General features: G+C 44.8%; 1 protein-coding gene across 5 annotated transcripts in view; it reads left to right on the top strand.

The window, feature by feature from the left end:
• Msra (methionine sulfoxide reductase A) overlaps positions 1–17,355 on the top strand; it is a 333,283-nt gene that overhangs the window by 11,165 nt on the left and 304,763 nt on the right. For 4 of the 5 annotated variants that reach the window (NM_026322.4, XM_030247606.1, NM_001253714.1 and 1 more), the window contains one exon: positions 3,713–4,029. In NM_026322.4, coding sequence (NP_080598.2) covers positions 3,894–4,029 — 136 coding nt within the window. In that variant the 5' untranslated portion in view covers positions 3,713–3,893. Of the gene's footprint in view, positions 1–3,698; positions 4,030–17,355 lie in introns of those variants that run through there. The other variant, NM_001253712.1, reaches the window with a different exon arrangement.

Below are 17,355 nucleotides of genomic sequence, written 5' to 3'. Positions count from 1 at the left end.
GTAAAATAATCCATGCAATTAATTAAATTCTTCAGACAGCTTTGTATCTTCTGGAGACAGGCTGTATATAAAGCCACTTGGTTATAAGTATGCAAATGTAAATGTCACTTAAGCTTTTTGTTTATTCATTTATAAGGGTGTCTCTCGACTGAGGTAAGTGAAACCTTATCTGTGTGAGCATGCCAGGGCACCTTTGCTGTATTTGCAGTTTAATAGAGTAGAGGTGACAGCCAAATGCTAGGCACTTGTTGGCTCTTGAGCAACTTCTCTGAGTCACTGGCCTTTTCTTCTTCAGAAGGCCCGAGTCCTCCATGTGCGTGATCCCACTGAGGCTTAGCCTGTGATGGGACACAGCTACCTGGCAAACCAAGGAAGCTTCTAGCAGAATCTATGACTAGTTGTAGTACAGATGCCTAGTAAAGTAAAACGGCTGAACACTGACACTGGCGAGCCAGAAACACATATGTTTCAATTAGGGAAGTCGTATGCAACCAGATCCTTAGATAACAATCTGCTTCCTAATCCATGCTAGATGAAAATGCTTTTCTATGTTGATTCTTTCATAGGGTTTTTATTGTTTTTTGGTTTGGATACAGAGCTCATGGAGCTCAGGCTGGCTTCAAACTCACTGTATAGCTGAGGCCAGCCTTGCACTCTTGCCTCCTGTGATAGTTTGAATAGGTATGTTTCGTTCCCCGTAGAGTCATGTGTTTGAATGCTTGGTTCATGGGGAGTAGCACTACTAGGAGGTGTGGCCTTGGTGGAGTAAGTGTATCCTGTGAGAATGGGCTTTGAGGTCTCTTATGCTCAAGTATGGAATGCAGTCTCCTTCTGCTGCCTGTGGATCAAGATGTAGAACTCTCAGCTACCTCTCTAGCACCATGTCTGCCTGGATGCTGCCATGTTTCCTACCATGATGATCAATGACTAAACCTCTGAAATTGTAAGCCAGTCCCAGTTAAAATTTTCCTTTATAAGAGTTGCCTCAGGCACGGTGTCTCTTGACAGTAATAGAAACCCTAACTAAGGTACCTCCACTTCCCAAATACTGGGGTTACAGACTTGCACCATCATGCTAGTTTTTCCTGTTGTTGTGTGGTTCATTTGATTGTATGCTTGTTGAGATCAGAATTCAACACTTGATATCATTTCTCCATTCCTTGGATGTACTGTATTTATTGTGTTTATTGTATTTGTTTGTTTGTTTGTTTGTTTTTGAGATAGGGCCTCCTGGCTTGGAGCTCACCAAGTAAGCTAACTAAATTGGCTGGGTAGTAAGCCTCAGAAATCTTCCTGTTTCTGCCTCCCCAGTGCTTAGGTTATGAGTGTTAGGTCCAAAGTGGCACCCCAAAATGGCAGTGTTGATGACTGTCCTACAGAAGGACTTCGGCAAGGTAAGCAGTAGGATTGTTACCAGGTCAACAAGCTTAAAGGCAGGTTTCTGTTTACTAGAAAATCAGATCTAATGAAGGTCCCGTTTGCCAGGAACCACCTTTAATCTTTTCCCAAAGTCAACTACCTCAGGCAAAGGCTCCTAGTTCCCAATCAACCCAGGTAACCCAGATAAGACAGCTTGTTGTCACATAACACCTGCTTTTCTGCTGGTTTGTTTGGCTCTCTGCCCTGTGCCAAGACACCTTGGTTAGTTTGCTTGCCAATAAACCCTTCATTCTACCCATGGCATGGTCCAGTTTATGCTGCACCCTTATCTATAGCGAGTGTGCTGCCACGCCCAGAATTTTTGTGTAGGTTCTGGGTCTAGACTGAGGCCCAGAAGAATGAGCATGACTGAGCTCTCTTTTTAGCTCACTCACTATCGAAGAAGAGCCAGGGTCCTGCTTAGTGGAAGACCGTTTTCTTCTAGAGTGACATCCTTAGGAGAAATAATCTACTTTCTTGAACCTGCTGTGTTCTGAGATTCTTTGTTGTTGCCCAAGAGAATGTGAACACCGTATCTTGAAGGATATAAATTGTTAGAACTTGCCAGAAGCCTGAGTGTAATTAGGATGTAATTACAGCACGTGACAGTAAATATGGAGGCTGGCTCAGAAGGAAGTTGTTGGAGTCTAAAGGAAAAGCAATGCTTAGTCCTGAAAATAGCATAATTATTTTCTCTCCTCAAAAAACAAATCTCAGAGGTTTGATATGGTAGCCACAGCTTTAATCCCAGGATTTAGGAGGCAGAGGCAGGTGGGTCTTTGAATTCCATGCCACGGCTACAGAGAGAGACTTTGTAATCAACAAACAAGCCAGGAAACAACTCAGCCAACACAGCTAGTTTGTTAAATAAGGTTAAACTTGTATGAAGGAAACTTTAAAGAAATTGAGATGCTTCTTTCTTTCAAAATGCTTGCATGAGTATAGTACAACCATTAGGATCATTGAAAACATTTAAACAGTGTACACAGAACCCTCAAAATGTTTAAAGTGGGGCCAGAGAGATGGCTCAGCAGGTAAAAGTGCCTGCCACCAAGCTTGGTGTTTTGAGTTGGATTTCTAGGACCACAAGGCAGGAAAGAAACTTTAGTAAGAGACCCACTACTCTGAATAATAAAACTCTAAACAATGCTTTTACTTTATTTTTTTAAACTCATTTCCCCTTGGTAGGTAAGTAGAAATGTGTGTGTGTGTGTGTGTGTATATATATATATATATATATATCTTACATACTAAATATTATGGACTGTGGTTCTGGGATACCTAACATTACACAAGCAGTTTCCCTTAACATTACAAATTCTTCCGTTACACAGTATTTAGTTACGAAGTTTTTCTTGCATGACCCTTGTTCTGTCAACCACAAAACAGAAAAAGCAAGTCACTGTGTGTCAAAGGGCAGTAAATTACAAGTACAATTTTTTTTAACACATTTTTTTTTAGTGACCAGGCCCTCTTCAAGCCTGGACGGGACATCTTGGATCTTGGGATGGTTTCAGGCAAGGCCTCGTAGAAAGAACCTGCTTGGCATAATGTCACAGCAAAAGCAAGCCACAAGTAAACTGTTGAGAACAAGTTGGCCCAGGAGACTTTTACATTATAAGACAAACACCTTAATCTGTTTAACGTTGTGTGTCTGGCAACATTCTATGCAGTACACTAATCCTAGTCCTTATATTACAGTCCCACATGAACACAAAGTGGTAACTAAACCCACGGAGAAGCTTAGCTTCAAAGCTTCAAATCCCTGTGGGCGCTAATCCTCAGTTCCTTCCTTCATGTGAGACTACCCGCCCATTTTGGCAGTGTGTAAATCAAAAATCTCATACAGGACCTCTGAAATCACTCATCTGGTCCTAGCCACCTAAAGATTAAGGCTAGAGATTCAGTTTAGGAATATTCTCTCATAATTTCTGAAGTCCGTCTGGTCCAACTTCACCATTAACTTCATTCACATAAAGCGTTTAACAATGTATTTGTGCCTACATTGTTTACTTTATGGGCTGTGAGATGCGCTGAAGAATGTATTTATACATTTATACACGTACACACACTATATGTTTATATTTCATGTTGAGTACTTGATCCTTTGTGGTGTTGAGAATTGTGCTTTGGTTTCACTTTGGATCGATGTGACTTATCAAGATGGTTCCGATAGAAATAGACAAATTTCCTAGCTGTCCATCTAGCCATCCTCTTATAGGTCTGCCTTTCTTCTAGCTCGCTGCCTTTTTATGCACACACATTGATTTCCCTTTTCTACTTTGTGGTTGAGTGAGTACATCGCACCCGGAACCCTGGCTGCGGAGGTGGAGAAACGGCAGCAACTCTGACCTCCCGCGGTGGCGCCCAGCCAGCATCAATTTTGGCCCGCGCGGCTTCACGTACTCTGGGAACTTTGTCCCTCAGAGACAGCCAGGCCTGGAGGTCTGCCCCGCGAGACGGACACGCCGCCCATGCTCTCCGCCTCTAGAAGGGCTCTCCAGCTCCTCTCTAGCGCCAACCCGGTACGGAGGATGGGCGACTCAGCTTCGAAAGTCATCTCCGCAGAGGAAGCCTTGCCGGGACGCACCGAGCCGATCCCTGTAACAGGTAAGGTGGCACGGCTGCTGAGCATGCGCGTGGAGCCTGCGCACAGCGCCCTCCCGGAAGAAGACGTGCGGGACCGCGGGTGGGTCCCAGGTCGGAGTCTACGCGTGCGCAAAGAAGCAGCGAATCCCCCCCTCCCCCCAGTTCTCCCGCCCCCCAGCCCGGGAAGGGCGGGAGCTCAGCTGGGCAGTCTCCTGCCTGCGTGCTTCTCTTTGTTTGAGTCTCGCTCTGAAAGACTTTAGCGTTGGGATCGACCCAGCCCGTTTGCTGGTCTGCAGCTCCGTATTTGGGGCTAGTGGAGTCTGGTGGGAGCCCAGCCTTAGTCTTCCTTTTCACCTAGGCCTCTAGGAGCGTCTAGCGGTGCCAGTTCATGGAAGCGCTGGAGGCAGACCTAACAACGCTGGGAACTTAGGTTTTGAAGTGTAATTTTCGGCCAGAGCTGGTTGCAAGAACCCTCCCCAGTTTGTAGTTATTTCAAGGGCATGCTGGGTTGTCTCCCCCGTTTGCAGAAACTCCACGTGCTATGGATGAAGCCTCTAAGAGGTGTCTGTGTGTGCTCCCTTAAGCCCCAGGCGCACGTGAGAAGATCAGCTGATTACCTGTGTGACTCAGTTTTCTCCTTGCACCACTTAGGACCTAGGAGTTGAAATCGGATTGTAGTTCTTGTTGACCTTTTACCTTGTCAGCCCTATTGTAATGTTTCTAACCCCCCACTCTTGGGAGTATTCGTTCCTGAAAGGTTCTCACTGTTCCCAGTACAGAATCCAAGTTCATGTGCTTTCCACTTGGAAAGGGACCTGAATATTTTAGAAAGAGTGGGGACAAAGAGAATGACTTATTTGGTAAGTTAGCAAAACCAGAAGAAGGTGGCCAGGTAAACTGTTTTTTTTTTTTTTTTTTTTCAGGCTCCATTTATCTTCAGGCAGAGAGGGTTGAGGAGAGGGGTTTAGGGCAGGAGCTGACAAATTATAGGCCTCTAGGTATCTTTCTAGTTTGGAGTTAGGCGTCATAAACCTGGAGGCCAGCGATCCGTTGACCTGACCCGTAATCACAAGGCTACTGGATACTTCTGTGGACAGTGGAAATATCTTATCTTGATCTCTTCAGACTTGAAAGGGGAGAGGAGAGGCTAGGAGATTTTGCTAAGCCATTAACCTTGTGCTACTCAGTTCAAACAAACATTCCTTGAGTGCAAAGTAGAAATACAGTTGAATACAACATGGAGTTTTTGACGCTGAGTTTCCTTTGAACCATAAATACAGTGAAAGCCACAGACACGTCCCAGGGGTTATCTGCAGCAGAGATGGAGGGAGACTTCTGATAGGTTACACAGCTGCACAGCCTCCAAACTTAATGATTTTTTAAAAGTCAAGTATAAGAGGAGCATGGGTGTCATGTCGCCCAGTCACATGGCAGGCTGGAGGGTCTCTGGTAGGGAGGGATCTAAAGTAACTGAGAGAAGGGAAGCTAGAGGAGTTGCTTAGGGTTGCCTTTGGTTCCAGCAACACTGTGCCTCACTACGTCTTATAAGTTTTGGTGACCATGATGAATATGAAAGTCTTTATATTTCCTAGTTGGGAAGTTGTATCCTTCTCTATTGCAGCCTCTGCTCTCCTCATGTCTCTATATGATCTATTGAGTCTTGTTGTTATCTGTACCCCGTTCTCTCAAGAGCCCTGTGGCCAGTGGAGCCCCCTCTTAGGTGACAAGGCCCATCTGTTTAGTATTGCTTTGCCTAGTCCCAGCCATGCACTGTCATCAGATGCCTTTGGAGCTAAACCCGCCATCTCAGCTTCAGACTTTCCCTCTTTGCATTCTCTAAGATGGCTGTACCCTTTTATCAGCTGCAGCCTGGTGGCAGATTTACATTCTGCAAGAAGGCAAGATTCAAACCTTCAAGGCTTTTAAATTTTTCTTTCCTCTGGGCCACCTCGAATGGATGGAAACATGAGCAGGTTTGGGTGACTGGTTCCTGCTTACATGGTAGCACACAGTGGGCCTGGTAGAAGCACTATGTTCTAGAGTTTCTGATATAACCACTCTTCCCATGTTGTATGTATGAATGCATGCATATATGTTGCTTTTGATATAATTTTAATGTGCATCCCAGGTTGGTTTTGAACTCACTGTGTAACCCATGCTGGCTTTGAACTCTCAGTAGTTTTTGCTGCGGTCTCCTGAGTGCCAGGATTACCAGCATATAATTCCACCTGTGCTCTCTTCAGTTAAGAGTGGGGTGGGGGAGAATTGAGTATGGGAAATAATTGTAGTGTGAGGAAGGCCTTTGCATCCACAGCTAGAAAATCAAGAGACTGGTAACTAGATTAATTAAAAGTCTGTGTGGGGGCCGGAGAGATGGCTCAGTAATTAAGAGCACTTGCTGTTCTTTCAGTGAACCTGAGTTAAGTTCCCAGCACTTACATGGTGACTCACTTACAACTTCAGTTCCAAGGGATCTGACACCTTTTTCTGGCATCTTCTTGCACAGTGCAGAGACTTACATGTAGATAAAACACTCATACACATTAAATAATTAAAAAAAAAACCCACAAGCAAAATTAGAAAACAGCCTAGGGCACAGCAGCATGTACCAAAAGGCAAGGACTAGCTTCCCCGTTAGATTAGAAGCTTCTAGAATTTTGTAAGAAAAGTGCTGCAGAGATTACAAATCAGGCAGGGGTTTTGAACACTTTGTCCCCAAAGAAAGTATAGTTGATTTTTAAACATATAAAAATGTTCAAGTTCACTCAATGAGGAAATGCAAATACCAGTTTTCCTTTTTCAAACTGGCAAAAATCCAGAAACAATGATCCATTCTGTCGGGAAGAGAGAGAGAGAGAGAGAGAGAGAGAGGCAAGCATGCACTCTTGTGTGTTGTTAGATGGTGTCAGCCGGCTCCACTCTTATGGAAGGGAATTTGGCTGCATCTACCAAAAATTTAAATGCACATTTACCTTCGAACTCAGGAATTCAATTTCTGGGAATTTGCCTTCCAGATTTGCTCACACACACGCCAAATGAGGACTGCACCAGGCTGTTGGCTGGAGCTTCATCTGCAGCAGGGAGATTGGAAGCGTCACAGGTGCCCATCAACAGGGACTAGTTAAATGAATGATGGGTCAGCCTCAAGGGTGCAGCACGCAGGCAGAAAAGATGGGGCATCTCTAGGAACAGAGAGATTGCCAGGATGCAGGAGCTGCAAAGGCCAGGTCAGATCAGTGTGCTGACTCCTGCGTGGACAAGGTGCAAGCTAACAGTCTGTACGCTTGAGGAAGCTTGGGAGGGGCAGCCAAGAAAGGAAAGGCTGGATTTGGGCTGTGCCATGAGATGCGGATGGTTGGTTGTTTCGGCTTTACACTTTGTGTTGTTTTAAACAACTTGCTTTGTCTAATGTGGCTTTGTTGTTGAATTAAACAGCTACTTTGAAAATGGTCTCTGCTGTTTTTAGCCAACCAGCCACCTTTCTGTCATCCTTTGTCATACTTCAACTTGAAAAAAAAAATTGCTCTCTTTTTCTTGTCAAGTATATATATTCCCCCAACTTGCTTTTGTAATCAAAATCTACATTTTGGCGTGATTTAAAAAAAAAAAACCTCTAAATTTAGAGGGTGAAATTGGAATAAGTTAATCCAAGTCATTTTACATTTCATAAATATTCATTTTTATTGAAGCGTCGATTGTGGTGGCATGATTTATACAAAGGAAGGACCTTTGGGGACGGATTCCTTCCACTGTGGTGTAGAAGGCATTATGTGTTTCTTTTATGTGACTGGTGTACATAGATTTTTTAAAAAGAAAACGATAGGAAGCTGTTCTTCTTTTAAAAAAAAATTCCCTAGTGTGTGATTAATTTCTAAATTGTAGGACGCAGAACTGTTATTTTTCTTCTCGCATCCTGCCCAGAGCTCTTAGATTGTTTTACGCTCTCTTCCAGAACCTTCTGTTTCCCTGCCGCCCCCGCTGGGGAAAGGCATTTCCCACCTCCCACCTTCTGATCTTTACCTCCCTCCCCTGCCTCTTTTCCCACCAGGCCCCCACGGAGCCCATCTTCTGCCTGACAGGATTCAGTGTTCCACCTCTGCGGTCGCCCACGTGATCATATCCTTGTGGATTTCCACTCTGATCTTTTGATTTATTTCTTCATTAAATGCTTGCATAGGTAAAGTGTTGTATTTCCCACTCTTCCTTGTTTTACTTTCTTCAAAATTTGCCTGGCTTGAATTCCGTTCCTCCTGTAAACCAGCCCCTCCTCCCAAGGGCAGAAGTGACGGCTTTCATCTCCACTGGACAGACCCTTGTGAGCTACTTCAGACTCTTTCCCATCGACTCTCTCATTGCTACTTAGATGTTTGCCTCCCAGTTACCAAATCTGTGCCTTATCTTCCTATGCAGTAATGAGCTCCTGGAGAGAGAGGCTGTGTGCCACTCCTGGAGGGAGCCCTTTGCTCCCTGCTCAGGTCTGTATACATTATAAAGGAGGGTGCCCACACCACACACACAGTAATACAGACTTACAGATACCGGGCAGAGAATGGTTAATGTCTGAAAACAAATTCAGAAAAGATGGCCTTTCCATGTGTCCATCATGTGAGCACTGGGTTGTAAAGATGCCAGTGCAGCCAGTTCTTTGTCTTGTCTGTTTTCTAAGTTGTTGCTCCAGCACTGGTGGTGGGTCTAAGCCAGTTTCTTTACACGTACTTATGGTAAGCTTTTCTTTGGTCAGGATGAAGGGTAGGTTCCCCCATCTCTGAACCCTGAGCAGAGACTTTCTAGGTTCCTACAGCAGGGGTGTGTGTGTGTGTGTGTGTGTGTGTGTGTGTGTGTATGTGTGTGTGTGTGTGTGTGTGCTCAGCACTATCAGATGGGCCTGGAGCTGCATCTCTGCTTGGGGTGGGGCAAGGGGAAATCATGGGAGGACAACTCTATCGATCTCTGGGAATCTGGATGGGTGAAGAGGCGGTAGGCTAGGCACAAGTTTTGAGGAGGGACCAAGCTTAGCAAGCACAATGAGGAGGAGGCCTCTTTGCTGAGGTGTTCTCTGTTCTTGCCTCTCCACTCGTCCCAGGGGCTTCCAGTAGGTGATTGGCCAGTTTCCCTTGAAAAACTTCTCCCTGGCCCTGCCACCCTGAGCTAACTAAAACATCCGATGATAACTGGAACACTGGGTTCTGCAGGAGGTGGTCCTGGGGTGCCAGTATGTGGTGAGGGTAGGGAGGGGTGTTATAAATCTCTTCAAAGATGCTCTTCCTGCTTTCTCCCTCATAAGTTCCTTCTGGGTCAGAGACTCACTATAGCCAGTGTGTGTGATTTGTAGCACTAGACAGCAAACTGCTTACTGTCAGGGGTTGTCTAACTGCTTGGGCCTGGGACCACAATTATTTGTTGGATAGCATGCTGTGTGTGAGGGGCCACCAGGAACAGTGTGAGATATAATAAGCACATACATGAGATTTGTTGTGACTAGCAGGTAATCAAGAAATGACACAGTGGGTAAGGTGCTCGCTATACAAGCGTGAGGACATGAGTTCAGATCCCCAGCACCAGTGTGAAAAGCTGGATGAGGCTTTGCACACATATAATCCCAGCACTTGAGAAGTGGATACAAGAGGATCCTGAGGGCTTGAAGGCCAGCAGGGTAGTCAATAAATGAACTCCATGTTTAGTGAAATATTCTGTTCCCCAAAACAAGATGGAGATCATAGAGGAATCCATCTGATGTTGTTAATATTGTCCTCTGTCCCCCATATGCACATGCACACACCTGCAGCTGCACCTGCACATAAATGCTATGCTTGCACACTCATGTCCTCTGTCCCCCACATGCACATGCCTGTAGCTAGACCTACACATACATGTTATGCTTGTACACTCACACCTGCCACAGTACACAATGTTGAAAACTGGACTGGAAAAAGTCTGGACAGACAGGGTGTCAAGTTGCTGAGCTCTGTGGTACTGGATTTTATATCACATCTGAAAACATTACTGGGTACATGGAATTTCTGCAGCTAGAGGGGAAATATCCCCAGTAGAAATGGACCATACCACTTTCCCTGTGACACAATGACATTTATTGGCCTCGATATCCTCTTCCCTAGCTCAGGGAATTAGCCCAGGATTGGCTTCATGGGGCAGGCGCTTCCATGCTGATTGAGAGGTTGAGCACTGTGGGATTCCCAGTGAGCACAAGGGTGTCAGCATACTGCAGTTCGTTCTTCTTGTTGTATGTTCATCTCCTTGTCCTGTTTCAATATAAATGGTGGTAGGAGGCTGGGAGTGTGGCTACATTGCCCTTCCCTGTCCTCTGCTTTTTTTGTCTTTTCTCTGATGCCTGACTGTTTCATGGCATTAGTTATCCTCACCTTTGGTGGCTCCGGAAGTCTACATGGCATCATGTGAACACTGCTTTTCTATTTCTCAACACTCACAGGATGTGCAGGTCTTGCTGTAACAGGATATGTGGGTGCCGCTGTGACTCCACACTCAGCAATAGAACCTACTTTCCCTTTCACAGGAGGGGCTGTGTGTGTCTAGCATCTCCATCTCTCTTACTGGCCCTTCTTCTGGTGTTTCTCTTTGTGGAGAAGAATAGCCTTTCTGCCCCATTTGCATTCAGTCTTAGATAGACTTGTCCCTGTATTTTCTGAACCCATAGGCTGCTGACGGTACTTTGCTGGCAGAAACAGACCTTTGGCTTCTAGCTACTGTCTTACTGGATGCTCTATGCAAACACTTTCCCTTTGGTAAGATGTATGACAGTGTTGGCTTATGCTACTTGATATGAGGTCAGGTGAAAATCTCTTTTGTAAGCTGGGCTTGCCATGAAAGGCAACAAAGTCATTACCAGTATGAGGAAGAAAATGGGCCTTCTATGACCTCCCTACTAGGCCCCCCTTCCCTTCCCTTCCCTTCCCTTCCCTTCCCTTCCCTTCCCTTCCCTTCCCTTCCCTTCCCTTCCCTTCCCTTCTCTTCTCTTCTCTCTTTTTATATTTATTTAATTTTGGTGGTGGGGACAGTCTTACCCTATTGCCTAGACTGACCTCAGACTTACTGTGTAGCTCAGGCTAGTCTTGAACTCACAGTGATCTTCCTGCCTCCACCTCCCCAGTACTGGGATTCTAGTCATGAGCCACTGTAGTAGCGAATTTAGCCACACTGTGCTCCCCACCCCCCAATGGAATGTCCCAGGGCTGCCCTAAGGCCTGACACCCACCCAGTGTCAGCGTGGGGTAACTGAAGTCAAAATTCCCATATCTTGCCTCCCTGAGCAGCTGAGCCCTGTGGTGGAAGTGGCCATGGGACCCCCATTAACCCTACAAATGAGGACATTGGTTATTCTTTAGCCTACTGGGGGGAAAAGGGATGTTTAGAGAGATGATTCTCAAAGGGAAGCCTCATGGAAATAAAATGTTTGAGGGAATTCACAGCCAGAGAAATGAAGCCCAATTGAAGAATCTTGAATGTACTGAGAAGAAACCAGGTTAGTGTTTGTGGAGTGGCACTGCCTGCTTGGCCAGTGTACCCCCTATCCTCCCTCCCCCTGAAAAAACCAACCAACCAGTCAACCCAACAACAACAACAACAAGAACAACAACACTTGCATGGCCTTCTCTCTCCCAAAGAAGTGTTTTATACTTAGCCATGGGACTTAGCAGCCAACCTTGTGTTCCGTGTGGGTGCAGCTCACACTCACTCCTGAACACTGAGATGTGTGCACCAGTATGAGTAGAGCTGCCTGGCTCCTGCACTCACTTGGGACTGTGGGTTACTAGCCATGGGCAGTAAGGCAAGGCGGACTTCAGGTACAGATACAGGCTATATAGGACCTAGGACCAGCCAATGCAGATGGCTGCAGATTTCACAAGGGGAAGCTTTGTTCAGGGACAGCTGGCTGAATGGAAAAGTGGTGGTGTAGACTCCATTACAGACAAAAGGAAACATAAAGAGCTCATCTTCCTCCCCTCCCTTTTCTTCCTTCTTCTCTCCCTCCTCTTCTTCTTTCTCCTCCTCTAGCTTTGTGGCCCTTCTAGGAAGCTGCATGGATTTGCTTCAGGATCTGGCAGAACAGCATGTCATTGTTCACTGTTTTCAGAAGATTAGGAGTCATCATTTATAGATTGACTTCAGTGACATGTCTTTGGTGCAGTACTGAGCATTCCTTACTGGGTAATTGTCCTAGCTTGGGAATAATTCTAAGTTATTGGTTCTTTGTCATATAGGTGGCTTTTGCATGTGTTTTCTTCTATCAGGCATGCTCAACCTGTGAGCCACTTGCATCCCAGGGTGCTGGGAATGCAGTTTGATGTGTGTAGATGATGTCACACTGCCATGTGAGAAGGTTGGCATTCTAGGAGACTGTAACTTGCCTTGATTGCTTTCTATTAAGGCCATTTGCAGCAGGACTTGTGGTTTTGATTTGGTTCCGGTTTGGTGTATGCTTTTGGTGTCAATCTTAAGAACTCTGCCTTGACTCGACCCCAAAGATCTTCCATGAATCACTTCTAAACTTTTTCTAGTTTCATGTTTGTATTTAAGGCATGATGCATTCTGACTTGATTTTGTTTCAGGCTAGGGTTGAAGTTGGGGCTTATGTTGTTAATCAGAACAGTGCAAACTCGCTGTCAACCTCAGGTGAGGACCCCAGTTTCTTGGGAGGCAGGAAAGATCACCACCATGCCCACCACTAGCAAAAACACATCTGAACACTGCCTATTACGAATTAGTATCAGACTTACCAAGGAAAAAACACAACAGTTAATCTATAGGTAGGATAATACCCTGTTCTACAGAGCAGAGACATAGCAAGATCAGTTTCAGGAGCATATATATGTCACCATAGCCAGTCTGTCTTCCCTGGCTTCCCCAACAGGGCAGTTTGCTTATGAACTTCATTTTCATGCTGCAGTGAAAAGGCTGTGTCCCTTTCTGGTGGGTTGGCCAGGTGTCATGGGACACACTTACTCAAGCAAAACAAAAGAGTACATGCTGAACTTAGATTATGGGAAACTGTAGCAGATTCTGGCACAGCCTGTGTAGGTAGAAGAATTTCAGGCCCAGGTCTGTCCTTAAGGATCACAGTGGGGAGACTGGTGGGTGCAGGACACTTCCTTTATTAACAGTTTTGTTTGATCTGTGAATATTCAAGTGTATATCAGTATTTGTTGAATGTATCTCTGGTGATTTGATTTTGTATTTGTTTCGAAATTATATATATAGGAAGCACATGCCTATAACTCTAGCATGCTGGAGGCAGGAGCAGGAGGATTGCAAGTTCAAGGCCAGTCTAGGTTAGCTACATAGTGAGTTCAGGTCAGCCTGGGCCACATAGCTAGATTCTGTCTAAAAAAAAAAAATAACTGTCACAAACCACATGGCCATAGTGTGAGAATCTGTTGGTTTTTATTCCTCTGCACTGCTCTGTGTGTCCCTGTCAGTGCCAACTGTCTCTGTTACTGTAACTATAGATGACTTTAATGCAGGGTAGAATGGCTCTTTCTACTTTATTATAATTTGTTTAATATAAGGCCTGTGCTTTCTGTATAAAATTTAGAGTAATCTTGCCCATGCCTACAGAAAATCTGTGCTAGGAATTTCATTAAAACTAGAAATCAATTAGGAGAGAATTGATAACTACATCAGGTCCTCCAGTCTAGGGCCACAGCTTGTCTCATGTTTATTCAAGTTTGGCTTGGTTTTCAGTTTTTGTGATAGAACTCAATGTGTTTGTTAAGTTCAAACTTAAATTTTGCATACTCTTTGAAATGTCTTTAATTTTGGTCTTCATGTATTCATGTTAGCGTATATGCTGCACATGAGTTTTTGTATGCTGAGTTGGAGGACACTGGGCCTCGCTGGCCTCCCATATTAGCTCTAGGATTTTTTTAACAAATTATTTTTACAGACTTCTTGGTATTTTCTACACAGATAACATGTCATCTGGAAATACGGTTTTCAATCTGTGTACCCTTTGTTTCTTTTTCTTGCGTTATTACAATGATGAAACTTCCAATACTGTCTCTTTCCCCAGTCTTAGTCACCAAGAGGTCAGATCCTCTCTTAGGTGCCATTAAGCACGCTGTGGCTCCAGCTTTTTGCAGTACTGATTTGCAGTCATTCCATTCTCCCACCATCCTCTTGGGAGTCTTTCCTATATGCATCTTCTACCATCTTTTTATTAGGCGAGCTATATTGAAACACATGCATGCTTGATTTTGTTTGTTTTGTTGTTGTTGTTGTCTATCTGTTTCTGAAATCTAATGACAGAACCGAGTAGCTTTTGACTCTAAAAGCCTGAGCTGGGACGTTTATCCTTTAGGCTTCTGCAGAAAAGGACTTTTGAAGACCTTCACAGTTTCAGAAACTCATTCTGTTTCTCCCCTGTCTTTGTGGTCAGTTATTCCTCACTTGGTGTTAGATAGTTCCTTCTACATGAGTATGTTACTTTGCTAAGACTTAGAAGCCAAGTCATTGGCAGGCTGTAGCCTCCAAGGGAAGTGGGGAGATGGATGGAAGTGCAGCTGCCTTCCAAAGCACCCCCCCCCATTTCTACTGCATGTTGGGTAGTTACCACATAAAAACTCTTATTAACACTGTACCTGACTGTTACTGTAGACAAGTCACTGTGCCCAGCTCACTGTCTGTCTGCGTTGCTGTCTTTCAGAGTGCTTGAAGATGGAAAAGACACGTTACTCTGGTGACTGGAAAGGGGTCCAGTGGCCCAGAGTTCTATAGGCATGGATTTGTTAAATATTATTTATTATATCTTGGTTGTTTTCCCCCTCTTTAAGGGAACGTCCGTCAGTTCAGCTTTGATGAGTTTCTTGCTTTGCCTGAAGACTGGGAGCCAGATGCACTGATCCAAAGTTAGGAAATGAGTGAGCATGTTCAGTCACCGGAAGAGAAAGCATTGCAGTTTGGGCTTCTTGGATGCTCATTGGCAGAGATGCTCAGTCTGGCATCTCCACACACATGTCATTGCAGCTTGTTGGTCTGTTCTCCACACCTGGCTCCATACACCCTTTCCTCAGCTCTCCTTTGACTCCAGGCTCCTCCCTCAGCAATGGCATCTCTTCTTTTCCAGCCTGTTAGATTCTCCTCTCTTATGGTCTACACTGCCCCCTCTCCCCACAGCTCTATTGTTGGAGATATTCTTTGTCATTATCTTACCTAAGCTTGACGTTTGTTACACAGTGACTTAGCTTGCACACATATGTGCAATCTTAATTTTCTAAGTCTGGAGAGGCCTCGTTTGTTTGGATCTCTCACATGCCTCTTCTTGGTCAGATTATAAAGCACCTAAGAATTAAACAAAAGTGAGAACGACCATGCTTGGACTCCAGGATGCTGTGTTTGGGAGTTGTTTGTTCAATAAAATCCTTTTTGTGTGCATAGGTCAATAATTATTAGTACTAATGAATCACCACAGACAGGGTGCCCCGTTTTCAGCTCCCAATGTAGCTCAAGCTATCCAAGTTTAGATATTTGATCTTGACTCTAGCTGCTTGTGTGCGCTCAGTGGCTGACTTGCTCTGAGCTCTTAGCCTCTGTGTTACAGTTTGTGTTTACTATTTGGCGAGGGTGTGTCTTTCTACAAATATGGAAGCATACCAGTGGGTGCAGGAAAATTGCCCCTAGGAAGACTGCAGGAAGTATCTTTAAAAAGGTCTGCAGTTGTCTGCAGTCTCCCCAAGGTTGTGTTAACATAAAATAGACATTGTTTTATGATTGAGAATCAAGAGATGATTTTATGATTTAACAACTTCCACACAGAACCTTTGCAAGCTTATCAGCAGTTACATAACTGCCATGGAGACCACATAGCAATATGAGCCCCTGAATTTATTGCAATTGCTGGCTCCTTGAGTGCTGCTCACAAGCTTCTCCCCAGAGCCCCCACTTTCTCAGTATGGAGATAGGAGATGAGATGCTCAACTCATTTCTCCTGCAGATGCAGCCTGTAATGCTGAGAAGCCGTGCCTGCTCACTGCTCTGCAGGACTTGTCATGACCACATGTAGTGGCTGGTCCATATAGACCGTGATGCTCAGAAGTGGGTTCCCTTAAATTCCCTTTGTATTATGTGTGTGTGGGGTGTGTGTGTGTGTGTACACATTTGTGCAGGTGTGTGCACATGTATACAGATGTCATTTCTCATGTTTTTCTTTTTGTTTGAGACAGGGTCTCTTACTGGTTTGGAGATGGTCAAGCAGGCAAGACTAGCTGGCCAGCAAGCTCAGGGATCCAACCATCTCTAGCCTCCATCCCCTCTAGCACTGAGTTCATGGTCACCATGCTAGATCTTTTTTTTTTATTTTTTATTTTAAATATGGAATCTGGGGATTGAACTCAGGTCCTCACATTTTTGAGGTGGGAATTTTACTGACTGGACTCTCTCTCCCCAGCCTCAGAAGTGGGTGCTCCAGTTGTGGGGAGGGTATGAACAGACACTTGGCGACCATTCTTCATAGCCCCATAGCATGACCTTGGATGAAACTGCCTCAATTTCTCCTCTCTGAACTATAGACAGTGGCAACAGCTTCCTGTGGAAGTTTCGGGTGACCCACATGGTAGGAGAGAGCTTAGCTTGGGGCCTGGCTCCTGGCAGGTATGCAGGTGTACCTAGAGACTGTCAGAGCACAGCTCACTGCTGCCTGGTTCTTCGAAGGCACCTGCCCCACGACTGAGAGAGATAAGGTGTAGGCAGGTGTCAGTCTCATGGTGACTTTGACCTAGTGTGGGTTACAGTGTGCTTTTGATTACGGTTTATCTCCCTGGCTGATATTTCAATTCCCAGGAGGCTTTGCAGATTAAAAACAAAAACCAGGGTTTCTCCCTGAAAATTTGAAAATGATCAGCCCCAACAACCCCCGTTCTCTATCTGAATATCAGAGTTACTTTGGAGATTTGTGTGTGTTCTTTTCTTTTATTTAAATTTGAACTTCAAAGATATTAGATTAAATGGTCAGAAGTATTGCTTTCTCTCCAGATCTCAGCCGAGCCATATTTGACATCATAGAAGCTGATGACAACCTCAATAAAGGTCCAGGGATCTGAGTTGGGTGGGTGCTTTCCTAACATCATGAGTCTCTTGGCTTGATCCCAAGAACCACAGAATAAGGGCACCTTGTACGCAGCTATAATCCCAGCAAATGGGGCATGGAGTCAGGAGGATCCAAAGTTCAAGGTCATCCTGTGCTACACACTGAGTTTGGACACATTAGACGTTGAAAACAAACAAGACAACAAACAAACAAACAAACAAAATCCCAAAAACCAGACTTACAGTTTTGTCAGGGATGCAGAAGCCAGATAGTAACTGCAAACATGGAGG

Source organism: Mus musculus, chromosome 14 (genome assembly GCF_000001635.26).
Source record: "Mus musculus strain C57BL/6J chromosome 14, GRCm38.p6 C57BL/6J".
NCBI lineage: Eukaryota > Metazoa > Chordata > Mammalia > Rodentia > Muridae > Mus > Mus musculus.
The sequence above is the reverse complement of the archived record's forward strand: the minus strand, read 5'-3'. Positions and strand labels throughout refer to the sequence as shown.